The sequence below is a fragment of the Ursus americanus genome, chromosome 7, assembly GCF_024610735.1.
Source record: "Ursus americanus isolate L20-20 chromosome 7, mUrsAme1.1.p, whole genome shotgun sequence".
Classification (NCBI taxonomy): domain Eukaryota; kingdom Metazoa; phylum Chordata; class Mammalia; order Carnivora; family Ursidae; genus Ursus; species Ursus americanus.
In genome coordinates, this window is record NC_142133.1 from 17,563,854 (window position 1) to 17,578,841 (window position 14,988).

Here is a 14,988-nt window from a genome sequence, read left to right on the forward strand (position 1 = left end):
AGCTATGCCCTCTTCATCCTCAGAGTAATTATCTTTTCCCTGTGACCCCACTGTCCCAGATCCTTATCTGGTTTGTGAGAACTTCCAGGAGCTATGGGTCCCCTTAATGAATGTTGTCCTTCATGAAATGTCCCATGTTTTCTACACGGAAGGTAAAAAGACAGTACTTACTTGTGTTTATCCCTAAAATGTACCCCATCCAGGACCAAAGAATATACTTTCTAGTGTTCTTGCTTTCTTCCTCCGAGCATTGTCCAATCATTCTGTGTTTGTCCTAAGCAAACCTTACTGCAAATTAAGGGCTGAATTTATTGAATAGATGCATTCACTTGGGAGTTGGGGTTTAATGTATTGATTCAAATTTTTGGGAGAGGCAATAACAATTGTTTCTAAAATTCTTTTCCTCTTTTCCACTGTGGATTTTAAAATCTCACTTTGCTTCAGTGATTTTTTTTTAAATGGCATATCACGAATACTATTGTATTTGTCCTCCTTATTTATGTGGTCCTCTTTATTTTTTATCATTAGAGAAAAAAGTCACACTTGTTCCATTGGTGTCTCTACATGCTTTCATGCCCTGATCTTTTAAAATTGCAAAAAATCAATTTAAAACTAAGCTTAGCACAAAATAAAACAAAGCCAACAATAATCTTGGCATGCTAATATAAATGATAGTTTTGGTGGTGGCTGCAGGGAGAATTAAGTGATTCTCTAAATTATTTTGGAGCTGGTGCCCTTTTATTGCTTTTAAATAATGCCAGAAAAAAATCCTACTTCCTGAAAAGTCAAAACCAGCAGTTTTGAAAAAATTTTGACTACAATTTACACTAAGAAGTTAACAACCAGTATACATTTGCATGCATGTAGATATACATAATGCAAGTTAAATAAAAGTTTCAGAAAATCATGCTTACCTCTAGCACACGATAGCCTCCCTGTATTTTCGATTTGATTCTGTTCTGTTGCATTAAAAATTGGCGGTCTTGACCCACTAAATTGATTTCACTACCTACTGATAGGTCATGACTCATAGTTAAAATATTTTCAACTCGTGCTAAAGAGAGCAAGACAAATCTTACTAGTGCATTTTAAAAGAACAAATTATTCTATAAACCCTATAAAGTGGTGTTTGAGACTTGGCTTTGAAATGGTACTACTTTTACCTTCAGAAACCCTTCATCATGTCCAAGCTGAGCTTTTCTTGTATATTATAACAAAATTCCATAAGGTAGGTTGTAAATACAGTACCTTGGCAAATGTCATCCTCCACCCTTGTATAGGTAGAGAAAGTGCCGCTATTATAGACGTTACGATTTGCTGTGTTAAATGAAATTTGTGAAAGTATCATGTATCCTAATTCCTATTTCAAACTTTTTCTCATGCTCGCAGACTACAGTGTTTTTTACATATTTTCCACCTCTCCCTACAGTCTAAGAAGATCTTGCTGAATTTGCAGTTAGTCTCTTAGGGACTGACCAACTGACCTTGCCTGGAATACCTTCTTTACCTATTTTATTCAAAGTGCTATAATATGTGTTACTAACCATCTGTACAGCTCAGACTCCACAGGGCAATGAGGTTCCAATTCGGGCTGAGGCACTGAGTTTCAGTAATTTTAGTTGTGTAGGAAAATGAGTATCTTTACAATGAATAGCAACAGTTAATTGAGGTGGTAAGCAGGGGAATTTAGTGGGGATTTTCTTTTGACTCCTGTTATTAGGTTAATATTATGCTGCCTTCATGTAAATATACTGTAATATGCCATGTGGGAACTTTGTGATTTATAACTAGAAAGCTAAATTATAAATAGGAAGGGTATGATAATAACTCTTAGGAAGAAATTCAGTATTAGTAAAAAAATATTGCACATTTCAAAGAAGAGTATTTCCAATTAGGAACACATTTATTGAAATCCTTGTGACATAAAAATTCTTAATTTACATGTGGACTTAATACATTTTTTAGGAAACTAAAACCAGGCCCTTTACAGCAAATGTCAGGAGTGGAGGACAAAGTAACTTTTAAAAATATTTCGTAAGTTTAGATGAGTGATTCTTGACTGATTAACCCTTCTTCGTCATTTTGCAAACTGCCAGTGATAATATGGAACATGGTAAACAAAAACAAAAACAAACCTACAAGATAGAAATAAAATTTCTTGAGCATTTGATGTTTTTATCATTTATGTATGAAGGATTACACAGATGAAGAGTACACGAGACCATCTCATGAGGGAAATAGTTCTTCATAAGGATTTGTCTTATATTTCAGTTATAAAAGTGAATCAGCTGAAAAAAATTATTAATCACCTACCATGTATAAGACTCGAGGATAGATATAGTGGGAGATGCAAGTAAAAGGGATGAATTTATCACTAAAGAAATTTATAAGCTAGATGAAATAAGAGGTGTATGTGTAAGGATAAAACACCCAGGATGTAGCATAAAAGACAGTTGAGTGATAGGGATGACAAGTGCAAAAGTAGTCCAGAGTTGTTGTGGGTCACATATTTATTACTTATGTCTTACTTTATTTCAAGTAAAGGAGGTGTCTTTAATTTAGTGGATTAGGGAGGAGGTGGATTAGGAGAGCTTGGTAACAAAGCTATACCTGTGGCCGGGGTCTTGCAGGGTGCAGAAGGAGGGCAGGTAAGGAAGAAGGTCTTCTGGATGGTAACAGTGGCACCCACACCAGAATAGATATGTGTGGGGCATGGCTAGGGAAAAGCAAGGGTGACAGTTTGTTTTGTGCAGAAGAACAGCAGGAGACCAAGTGAGCAGATTTGAGAATGGATTTTGGAGCTCTTTGAATGTTAGTCTAGGAGCTAAAATTTAAATTTATAGGTACTGATGAGTGGCTCAGGATTTTGGCAGATACATAATAGGATGAAATAGGATTTTAGCAAGATTAATAAGTGGTTGGTATGAGAGTGTGGACGTGGCAAAGATTGGATATGAATAAAAATGAGGGAGATACGATAGGACTTCTGAGGTGTAAGGGGGAATGGCCTGAAGTGTGGGTGTGGCAGCAGGAATGCAAAATAAAGACTTGATGTAGAAGACATTCGAAGACGTTCAAGAACTGGTAGGTCTTTGTGGATGAAAGGATATGAGGATGAGGGAGATAGTAAACTCTAAAAATCGGTATTTGTGGAAAAGGCCACAAAAGTTATTTTCAGAGGATATATACAAGTACTTTGACTCAAACAATATTTAAGAAGACATAATTTAGAGTGTCTTCACAAGGGTATATCTTACTTTTTTTGTTTGCCTTTCTGCCTTTTTTGCTTACTTAGTTGTTTTGGTTCTGGGATTTATGAATTAATCAAAAAGTTTATTGTGTATGTGTATAGCAACATGACTAATCAGTATTCGCTCATATCACTGAGACAACTTCTAGAACACTAGCTTACCAGAGAGGATTGCATTTGAGTAAAGAGAAATAACTAGTTCTACAGCAGAAAAGTCAGAAGTGTGAAAAACATACAGAGAAGAGATACTTTGTAAAGCGTACGATCTTTTATAGGCTATTTTGAATCACTTTGCACAGTGACATAAAGGTTGAAGGCAGATTAAATACATAGTCCAGTTGAGACTATATATTTATTTAATAAAATGTCAAAGGAGAGCTAAAAACTGGAAATAGCCCAGATACCTATCAGTAGGAGAATGGAAAACAGTGTTAGAATCCTACAACTTAGCAATGAAATGGAATGAACTACTAATTCGAGCAACAGTGTGGATGAATTGCAAGAAGATTGTGTAGAATCAGAGGAGCCTTACACAAGAGTGTATACTGTATGATTCCATTTATATGAAGTTCTAGAACAGGCAGAACTCATCTATGGGGGAAAATATGAGAACCATTGTTACTTTTGGGGGGTGGGAGTGAGGGATTAACTAGGAAGGGGCACAAGGGAATTTTCTGAGGGTGATAGTGTTTTATGTCTTCACAGAGGTTTGGAGTCACACGGACGTACGCATTTCTCAAAACTCATTAAATGGTATGCTTCGTTTTTGTCCATTTTACTTGTCCATGTAAGTTTAACCTAAAATGTAAAATACTGAGCCTTGGTTAGTGATAAGCATGCTTGAAGTGTTTAGGGCTGATGAGTACTGATGTCTGCAACTTGCTTTATTTTTTAATTTCTAATTTTTTTTGCTTTCAAAATTTTTAATTTTAATAGACTTTGTCAGAGCAGTTTTAGGTTCACAGCAATATTGAGTGGAAGGTACAGAGATTTCCCATATACCCGCTCACCCTGCCACACAACGCACAGCCTCCCCCATTGTCAGTATCCCCTACCAGGGTGGCACATACACTACGATTGATGAACCTACGTTGACTCCTCAGAGTCCGTAGTTTATGTAAGAGCTCACTCTTGGCGTACGTTCTGTGGTTTTGGATAAGTATATAATGATGTGTATCTACCATTATAGTATCACACAGAGTATTTTAATTTTTTTTTAAATTTTTAAGTGTTTAATTGTAGTATAGTTGACCCTAAAACATTGTATTAGTTTCAAGTGTAAAACAGTGATTTGGACAATTATATATATTGCAAAATGCTTACTTACCACAATGAGTGTAGTTACCATCTATCACCATACCAAGGTATTACAGTATTATTGACTATATTCTCTGTCGTACTTTTTATCCCTGTGACATATTTATTTTATAACTGGGAATTTGCACCTTTTAATCTACTTTACCTATTTTGTCTGTCCTCCCACTCTTCTTCCCTCTGGCAACAACCAATTTGTTCTTTGTATTTATGAGGAAGTTTCTTTTGTGTGTTTGTTTTGGTTTTTAGGTTCTACATGTAAGTGAACTCATAGGTATTTCTTTGACTGACTTCACTTACACCCTCTAGGTCCATCTATTCATAAATGGCAAGATTTCACTCCTTTTTTTATGGCTGAGTAGTTATTTCTTTCATTCTCTCTCTGTCTTTCTACCTCTGTGTGTGTGTGGGTGGGTGTGTGTGGGTGGGTGTGTGTGTATTTTCCAAACCTCCTTTATCCATTCATCTGTCAGACCCTTGGGTTGCTTCCCATATTTTGACTCTTGTAAGTAATGCTGCATAAACTTAGGGGTCATATATCTTTTTGAATTAGTGTTTTTGGTTTGTTTTTGTTTTTGTTTTTTTGTGTGTTTTTTTGTGTTTTTGGATAAATACCCAGAAGTGGAATTATTGGGTTGTATGATATTTCTATTTTGATTTTTTTGAGGAACCTCCATACTGTTTTCCATAGTGGCTGCACTAACTTACATTCCCACCAACAGTGTATAAGTGTTTACTTTTCTCCACATCCTTACCAACACTTATTTCTTGTCTTTTTGAGTCCAGCCATTCTCACAGGTGTAAGGTGGTATCCCATTGTGGTTTTCATTTACATTTTCCTGGTGATGAATGATGTTGAGCATCTTTTCATGTGTCTGTTGGCCATCTGTAGGTGTTCTTTGAAAAAACGTCTATTCAGAGAGTGGATTGAAGAGGGACTTCATCTCTAGTGAAGGAACAGCCCCATCTTTGCCCATTTTTAAATCAGATTATTTGATTTTTTGGTGTTAGGTTGTATGAGTTCTTTATGTATATTTGGATATTAATGCCTTATCAGATACATCATTTGCATATATCTTCTCCAACCCGTTTACCAGGTTGGTTGCCTTTTTGTTTTGTGGATAGTTTCCTTAGCTGTGCAAAAGCTTTTTATTTTGGTATAGTCCCAGTAGTTTATTTTTGCTTTTGCCTTCCTTGTTTGAGGACACTATCTAGAAAAATGTTGCTAAGGCTGATGTCAAATTAATTACAGCCTATATTTTCTTCTAGAAGTTTTATGGGAGAAACTACATTTCAATTTTAATTTTAACTTCACTGCATATGGCTAGTGGCTATGGGATTGGACAGTGCATCCCTGGAGGGTGGTTTTCAAACTATCTGAGGAAAATGACCAGTTATTTTAAATTTCAAATCTGTTACGGACTAATATTTTTATAAAGTACAATAAAAATCACTACAAAGATGAAAAAAAAAAAACCCAAGGATATGTAAAATACCACCTAATTTTAAAAAAAATTTTAGATTCAGGGTGCTTTGGGTGGCTCAGTCATTAAGCGTCTGCCTTCAGCTCAGGGTGTGATCCCAGGGTCTTGGGATTGAGCCCCGTATCAGGCTCCCTGCTCCGCTGGGAAGCCTGCTTCTTCCTCTCCCACTCCCCCTGCTTGTGTTCCCTCCTCACTGGCTGCCTCTCTCTCTGTCAAATAAATAAATAAAATCTTAAAAAAAATTTTGTTTTAGATTCAACAGACATTAAATTACTCTGTCAAAATTGCTAGAAATGTTTCTAAACACTCTCAACATCTGTATTTTATGTCATTATGTACCAATGACAGATAATTTTTAGACTGGCAATGGTCATGGACAACACTTTGAGTTACGTAGATATCTCTTTTTTGCCCAGCGTGCCTAAGAATAAATAATTTCTTAAAAGCAACTCTTTGTTAAAATTGCTAGTACAGATCATTTTTTTACATCTTTAAGCAATTCAATAATGTGGTTACTGATAAAACAGTTAACACTCTTTATTAGCAAGTTTCTTGTCTGGGACAGTCGTAGATCGACACTGCAATGGAGACAACTTCAGGGTGGACTGAGAAGGCTTATTTGATCCAGTGAAGCCATTTTTGCAGTTGGAGGTATAAGCCACAAAACCCTTCCTTCTATACAGTTCAGCCCGACGTTTACAGCAGCCAAATTTGCTCAGCAACAGAAAGAAATCCCTCTGGAATGCCTTTGTGAAAATCGCGTACAGAAATGGATTGGCACAAGAATTGACAGGATAAAAAAGAACCAGTAAAACTTTAGAGTTGGTTACTGTGATAAGGGGCACTTTGAAGGCAGCTGAGATGGCAAAAAAAGAGATCGGTGCCATGCAGGTGAAATCAGTGAAGATGAGGACCGCCATTTTCTTGGCGATCTTTGTATCTTTGTTGGTAGCCATCAGCTCTGGATTTTGAATTGCAAAATAAATTTTAATGTAGCAAGCACAAATGATGATGAAGGCCACCACGTTGAGTATCAGGATGGTTAATATGTAGACTTGTGAGAGAGTGGTTTCCACATCCATGGGGAGGCAAATGCTGACCTTCATGTAATTGCTGACACCCACAAGGGGCAACGTGGCAATTAGAGTAGAAAAGAGCCATCCTCCAAGCATGATCGGAATGGCATGTCTTAAACGTAGCTTTTGGTCCAGCTGAAGAGCATAGGTGATGGTGTGCCATCTTTCTAGTGTGATAACTGTGAGGGTGTAGACAGAAAGCTCACTTGAAAATACAGTGAAAAAGCCAGCTGCACTACACCCACTCCCTGTCTGCCAGTCTATAGCATGGTTATAATACTGGCCTTTGGTCTGGGAGTCAACTGAGGCAATGAGCAGCAGATAGAGCCCCATGCAAAAGTCTGCAAAAGAGAGATTGCACATGAGAAAACGGGGCACTGTCAGTTTGTAACGACTAGTCAGGAGAACAAAGAGAACAGTCACATTTCCCATGATGGCTAGGATATTAATCAGCCAAATCAGGACCCTAAGGAAGTCATAGCCCATGATATCTTCACAGGGATTAAAAGCATCTGGTTCAGGAGCACATCGGAGTGTCTTAGGTGAGCAGAAACCATAGTCATAATCCCAGTCACTCAGTTCACTCTCAGCAAAGATGGCAGAATAACTGTAAGAAGAATAATTTGTCTCAATGTAAACTCAAGAGATTTTCTATGATTCTGTATATTTAAAAAATGGAAGAATCATCCATAGTGTTTTTTAAATTCTATGAAACAAAAGGAAACAAAGCCACAACAGCCTCAGTCTTAGGTTTATTTGTTAAATAATCTGAGAACCCTGAATTGATATAAAAATTCCTTAAGGGAATGAAAAGCAATTTATATAAATAAATAAATAAATAATAAATAAATAATTGATGCAAAGACTTAAGCTGTTTACAGAGGATGATTTTTCTTTGGAGAACAAATTTAGAGACAGTATATGCTTGCTACGTCTAAAAGAATCCTTTCTTGGCATTTTCTTAGGTTTTTATCTCATTTAGTTGCCAACCAAACAGCTGTCAAGCCGTGTGTCTGTAGTAGAACACAAATGGGATTGGAAGGCTCACCCTGCTGAAGGTCGGCAGCTCTGGGTAGGGGAGACTAGCTTGCACATTGGGCTCTGGCTAATCAAATAGCCTGGGTGAGAAGTGGAAAGCAAGGATGGACTACTGGAAACCTAGCAGAAAATGAATATAGACATGGACGATAGGGAGAAATGTCTCTCTTGGGGAAATAGAGACAATAGATACTCTTTAGGGGTATGAATCAAATTCAGAGAGTAGATTGAAGAGGAACTCTTATCTCTAGTGAAGGAGCAGCCCCACCTCTGCCACTCCCTTCCTCCCAAGCCCACTGCTACTAATTAAATTCAGGTTTTCATCCTCTATTACAGGACAGTTACATTAGTTTTCCCCTAGCATCCTTCCCCAATTTTAGCCCTCTCCCAGTCCATCTGTACCTTCCTCCTGGAATGGTCTTTCTTAAATATAAATCTATTTAAACCTTTGCTAGGTTCTCATTGGCTATGGGATAAAGTCCAGACTCCTTGTGATGACCTCCAAGTTGTAAATGATCTGGGTTCTGCCTCCTCCTCCAGTCTCATTTCCAAGACGCAGTAGTGCTGCACAATTGAGAACATGGGCTCTGGAGAAAGACTGGGTTCCAGTCTTTACAGGCTGTGTAAATCTGAGTGGGAGAGTTACCATCTCTGTGCCTCAAGCTCTTTATTTGCCAAATAGATCTATGAATCATACTTTCCTCATTAAGGTGGTGCTAAGGATTAACTGCATTAACACCTATAGAATGTTTAGAATAATGCCTGACACATATTAAGTGCTCAGTGACTGTCAGGGATTCTTATAATTATCTCTTGCAGATCCCTTGTGCAGTTTTCCCTTTGGTTACATGAAATGACTTGTGGCTCTCAGAATCTACTTTCATCCCTCTGTCTTTGTATGTGCTGTTTCTCCTTCCCTTCCTCTCCTCATCTCTCTGGTGAATTCGTTCTCATCCTTAAAGGTAAGCTCCTCAATGAGACCTTTCTTGATTCTACACCTCCAGGGGTTTGTCACCCCTTCTCTCTGCCATGACTGCACTTAGGGACTGTTGTAATTATCAAACCATTCTGCCATTGTGTGATGATGCGTGTCTTCTTTAATAATCTGTGAAACTATTCTTTAATAGCTTTGAAGGCAGGGGAGTAGGTCTTATTTATTTCTGAGCTCTCAGTGCCTCACACAGTTTTGGCTCAGACTATCCATTCAGTAAATGCTTGTGGAATGAGTAAACCAGGGTGATCCTGGCTCTGAGGGGAATTGAACGGATACAGGGACAACATGAGTGTACAGTATGATGCATGTAGGCTTAACAGATTTTCTCTTTGCTCACAGTTTGCTAATATAATCTTGGGAGCTGGAGGAACGGGCATAATTTTTCTGTCAGGACCATCACAAATATGTATATTACCTTACGGTTCCTCATCCATTGAAAGCGTGTTTTTCTCTACTCTTAAAACTTAGCTTCTCACGTTCCGAACAAGGAAATGTGAACCGAATTCAGTGAGTGGATGAAATGATATATTTGAGCAATACAATTACTGAAGGGAAATAACACAGATTAAAAAAGGAGTAAAAAGAAATCTATGATCTGGGATTCCAAAACGGTGCTAGAAATTCTTAGAAACCATTTTGGAACTAGTGAAGGATTGCTGCTCTGCACAGAAGATTGCACAGGAACCTCACCTGCTTTATTACTAAATACAAGTACATTTGTCCTCATCTCGTGCCCATTAATAGAATTACCTATTTTTTTTTAATCTTTAAAGGGATGTGGTGGTTATAAAGAATGATTAAAGAAAATAGGTTATTTTGTTGCATTAGAAAGGTTCTTAAAAAGTCATCTCACTGAACCCCTCATTTTATTGGTGAGGAATCCGAGATTAAAGGAGGTGGGTGATTAGCCTAAGGTCCCTCAGCCCTAGGCTGTAGTGGCAGCGCTTGCTCTTCATATCCGTAGGGCAGGGGCCTTTCCTCTACTTCACTATCTCTCGGTCAGTGCTTTTCAAAGTGTGGTCCTTGGACCACTCCCACCAGAAGCACCAGGGTGTTTGTTAAAATGCAGATTCCTGGCTTTACTTCACACCCTGAATCAAATTCTCTAGGGAGAGAGCCCAGGAATCTGTGTTTTAAACAAGTTCCCTAGATGATTCCTACAAAATAATGGCCTGTATTAAACCAAGTGGAAACTTTCCAACTATAGCTACCTTAATTTCCCTTGCTCCTTTCCCCTTATCAAAACTACGTCAGGGGCTCCTGGGTGGCTCAGTTAAGCATCTGCCTCAGGTCATGATCCTGGGGTTCTGGGACTAAGCCCAGTGTCGTGTCAGGCTCCCTGCTCTGCGGGGAGTCTGCTTCTCCCTCTGCCTCTGCCTTTCCCCTGTGCTCATGCTCTCTCTCTCTCTCTCAAATAAATAAATACAATAAAAAAAAAACCTACTTCAGCTGCTACTAATAAAACTACGTCAGAAGCACTAACTCAGAACTTCTAAAAATTCTGCCATGATTTCTGAATAAATTTGTGTCAGTAAGAAGTCAAACATGTTCCCTCTCTCACTCCTCTGGTCCTTTGCCCTTTTTTTGTTTTGTTTTGTTTTTTGCCTTACTGAGCATATGTCTAGCAATGTTTCTCCTTCATGATTTGTCTTTAGACCAGATACCTACCTGCTGCTACTTACATTTGTGTCCTGGGAGAGCTCCTGAGGGCAGCAGCATGCTTATTGACAAAAGCCAGCAGGGAGCTGTCTTTAGTACTGAAGGGTATGAATGGACTCATATAGGCCTACATCACTGGGTCTGAGGATGGAGAGGCCACTCCAGTCACAATGAACAAAGACAGGAGAAAAGATGGGAACTGTAGGAGAATGATGGGGCCAGCTGTAACAGCAAGGCCACTGATATCTTGGCGAAAGTAGGTAAGGATTAGTGGCTGGCTGTAGAATTTCTAAAGTCCAGGGATTTAGGAATAGCAAGGTTGTAGGAAGGGGGAAGGGGATTTCACAGGGAGCACATTCTTTTTACCTAGATTATGTACAAATTTCATGTAGTTTTGGGGATATTGGAGATTAGGGGATTTGTTTTAAAGTAGCGTTAGCATAGCAAACTTATTTGGGAAGGCTTGTGGTGGGGCTGATGAGGATTATTGAGAGTGGGCTTAAGTCTCCCATCCCCGCAAACTACCCCTTGATGCTACCGTTGACTATAGCCAGAAGTGTTTCCTGTTGATGAGGAAAAAAGCCATAGGTTACAAAAGAGTTACAGAGAAGGTGACTGACAGAATATCGAGACAAGAGCAGGAATGATGAGGAAAAGGAACATTGGAATACACTTGGTGTTGGAGCTAAATGAAAGAGAAAAGAAGGATACAGAGTATGATATTTCTAATGTACCCCAGATGCTGTCAATTTCTTTAACAACCCCCTTCATTCTCATGGTTCTGAAAGCCAAATGTCTCAAAAAAGGTAAGTATTATCCAGGGATACCCAGTGTTACAGGAACATCACTGCCAAGGATTCATGTCCAACTCTGAGAAGCCCCAAAGCCCAGGGTCCTTCCATCATACCACCCTGCTGCCTCTATATAACTTGCAGATTGATGGAAAAAAAAAAAAAAAAAAACAAAAGAAAAGAAAAAAAAAGATGAAGAGGGAATGGAGAATGGCAAGGTGTCTTAGAGGGGCATCTGGTTTTGTAGCCTGAAGGACACATGGGGGAATAATAAGACTTATAAATCACAGTAAATGTGGCATAGGGACACTGGGATTATCTTTTGAGGCATGCTCTTTTACATTTGAACGTATGTGAAATGCCAAGGAACCAGGAAAAATGTTAAAAAAATCAGTCAGTAGAATAGAAATGGAGCTCCCATCCAGTGTATGTTAGTGATAGCATTGAGGTTGAATAATTTTAAGCTCCGGAGCATAGTGGTCAAAGAGGTCGGAGTCTTTCTGAAGGGAAGTGGCTACTTCTAGAAGACGTATCTGCAATCAGTTAATCTTTGTGGAATGCTGACCACTGACTAGTGAAAATTCCTACAAATTCATTTAAACAAGCCCTTAGTGACCTCAAAATACCTGCAAATAAAATTTTAATTTCTGAGGAGCATTTAACTGTAGAACGAACACACAGATACATTTTTTATAGAAGGTTTTCTTTTTTTGTTTTGGTTTTTTACCGGTTAAAAGAGATGTCTGATCAACTGGATGCCACTTGCAAAGAAAAAATTCCCATTTTAAATCTATTAAAAAGTGCTTTGCAAACATCCCCCCAATGAAGACTCTTATCAGAAGAAAACCCTTGGCACTGATAATAAGGTGCACATAGAATGAGACATGGCTTCCTGAGTTTCTTTGCATGCAAATACTTACAGCGTTTCATTAATTGGTCTCCTTGCTGTGCTTTCACATTGTTTGGAAAAGTTTTCAAAAATGGAAAATGAAAAATTCTGCCTGAAAGAAAAGAGGTTTTTTTTTTTTTTTTTTTTTTTTTTAAAAAGAGCAGTTGAGCTTTTGGTCTTTAAACTAAACATGATCATGTCTATTTATGCTTTATTCATCCAAATTCTTTACCTATTATACCAGTCATGTTCTGCACCATTGTCCTAACTGAAACATTTCCTGGAGAGAGAGTAGAGGCTTCAGAGTTGTCATTAGAGTGCTTCCAGCTTAGATAAAATGCTCCTGAATGCTAAATGGTTTGTGTGGGCTCTAGAGATGAAAAAGCCTCAATTGGTCATGTTGAATCATGGATTTTCCACCACTTATTAAAAACCACCTTTATGGTACATTAGGGTTCGTTCCTTACCACGCTCCTTATCACGTTGCCCTTGATGAACAAATAACCATTCAGAATTCATGGCTTCAAATTTTAACTGGGAAATCTGTTTTGTAAGGATTTGAAGATACTGGACTTGACATTATGATGTGAATTTTCTGCCTTTTTTCCTTATGTGCAGAAGTACACATGCGTGCTCCCTACTCCTCCGTCATTACAAGAAGTTTCGCCTAATGGAAAGGGGAGAAGTATCAAGATACTAAAAGAGATCCGTACTTATAGACTTAAGACGAGGTCAAAGTGAGGCACAGAGGAAAACTGGGTGAAGAAAGAGAGGGAAAGAGACAAGGCGGTGAGAAACTCAACCTTTCCCAAGGAGGAAGGAGACACAAGGCAACTGAGACTAGAAATTTCTATATATTTTTCTCAAATATTAGCAAGACAGTTCCTTGTACAAATAACTTTGTATACAGAGCAGGAAGGTAGATAATAAAGAACTATTTGACCTACTGGACCTACTTGCAAAAATTAATCAGCTTGTTATTTTGGGTCAGGCTTATAAGTCCTCAAATTTGGATTAGAGTATGCGTGTGTAAGTGTGTGTGTGTGTGTGTGTGTGTGTGTGTGTGTTTGTGTTTGATACTGGCTTCGTGTCTGACACTTAGAGATACTATGTGTGAACCAGTCTATAGTTAACAGGAAATGTGGTTGTTTTTAGCCTTGAACTCATAGCACTGGGTTCCATCTACTCTGTTTTGAAATTTTAATCATAGATACCAAGGAGGTCTCTGGGGCCATCTGCCTGGGCAGCTGTGTGTATTATCCGGGCCCAGCAGCTGCAGGGCAGAGGGGTGGCTCAGAGTTTGCATCAGCATTCCACTGGCCCAGCTTCAGGCTCTCTGGCCTCACTAGCATCCAAGGTTTCAAGCTTTATGGAGGCAGAGGGAGTCAGTTAAAGTTTGTAATCCCAAGCAAGATACCCTCTGTGTGACTATATTCCCATCTCACTTTGATACTGGCCTACAACTGCATAAGCCTGTCCTCCCCTTTTTTACCCAGAGGCAGTCTCTTTCATTCACTGGAATGAAAAGGCCCTGAACTATTGTTTTTACATGCTGGTAATTTCAGAAGGGATGTGACCTCTTTGCCTCAAAAGTTGAGGTATCCAGAATCAGCTTTATCATAAACCAGTGTCTGTCTGTATTGTGCTTTGCTCACCTCCAAGCCATCTTCCAGAGGTGCCGGAGTGTTACTTTACACAAGCAATTCTGAGTAATTTCGCTTCGAGTTCTTCTGTGGTTCCCCATCCTCTGAACAACCTGGCCTGACACTCAGAGCCCATCACAGCCCACCTCTTCCTGTTTCCTCCTGTACCCATAATGCATCTTGCTCCAGTTTTTCCAAAGGACTTTCATCCTCTGTTTCTTGCCTTTGTGCCTTCACACGAGTTACTTTGTCTTCTTGGCATGGTTTTCACCCACACTTGCCTAGTCAACTCCTACCCCTTCTCCAAAGCTCAGAAGTCACTTCCTCAGGAAGCCTTCCATAAGTCCGTTGCTGTTTAGAAACTTCTGTGCTCCCAGAGCATTCTGTTCTGTTCTCAGCTCTACCATTACACTTGCTGTATTGTCCTTAAACATTGGTCTCTTGCGTGTTGCCCCCACACAGCTGTTTGTGACACTCAGAAGGTGGGACGAGCTCTTAGTTATCTTTGTATCTTCAGATTTTTGCACAGTTTGGAAATGATAAGTGCTCAATTAATATTCCTTGAAGCTCAGTTAATGGTGCATGGCTCTCCGAGTGCTTTGGCTTCTAGGTTACCTGAAAACTTCAGATAGGACTTCATGCACCTCTGCAAGGCACAAAGTAGGTGTTGGTTGACTCGTTATAAATAGGTTGATTCCAAACAAAGACAGTAGCATCTTAGTGTCACTCTTCTACCACCTCATCTAATTAATTGAGAATATCTTCTTAGCCTGCATAATAACACTTCAGGGCAAATGTTTTCCCAGCTGTGAGTTGTGACCCATTAGTGGGTCATGAACACAAAAGAGTG

The 14,988-nt window shown here is 38.9% G+C and overlaps 1 protein-coding gene across 3 annotated transcripts in view; it reads right to left on the minus strand.

Moving 5' to 3' along the window:
• Positions 1–1,890: 1,890 nt before the first annotated feature.
• Positions 1,891–14,988, minus strand: part of LHCGR (luteinizing hormone/choriogonadotropin receptor) — a 57,578-nt gene continuing 44,480 nt past the window's right edge. For all 3 annotated transcript variants that reach the window (XM_087863375.1, XM_087863374.1, XM_045787957.2), the window contains 2 exons: positions 12,527–12,607; positions 1,891–7,731 (listed from right to left, as the gene is read on the minus strand). In XM_087863375.1, coding sequence (XP_087719501.1) covers positions 6,576–7,731; positions 12,527–12,607 — 1,237 coding nt within the window. In that variant the 3' untranslated portion in view covers positions 1,891–6,575. The remainder of the gene's footprint in view (positions 7,732–12,526; positions 12,608–14,988) is intronic.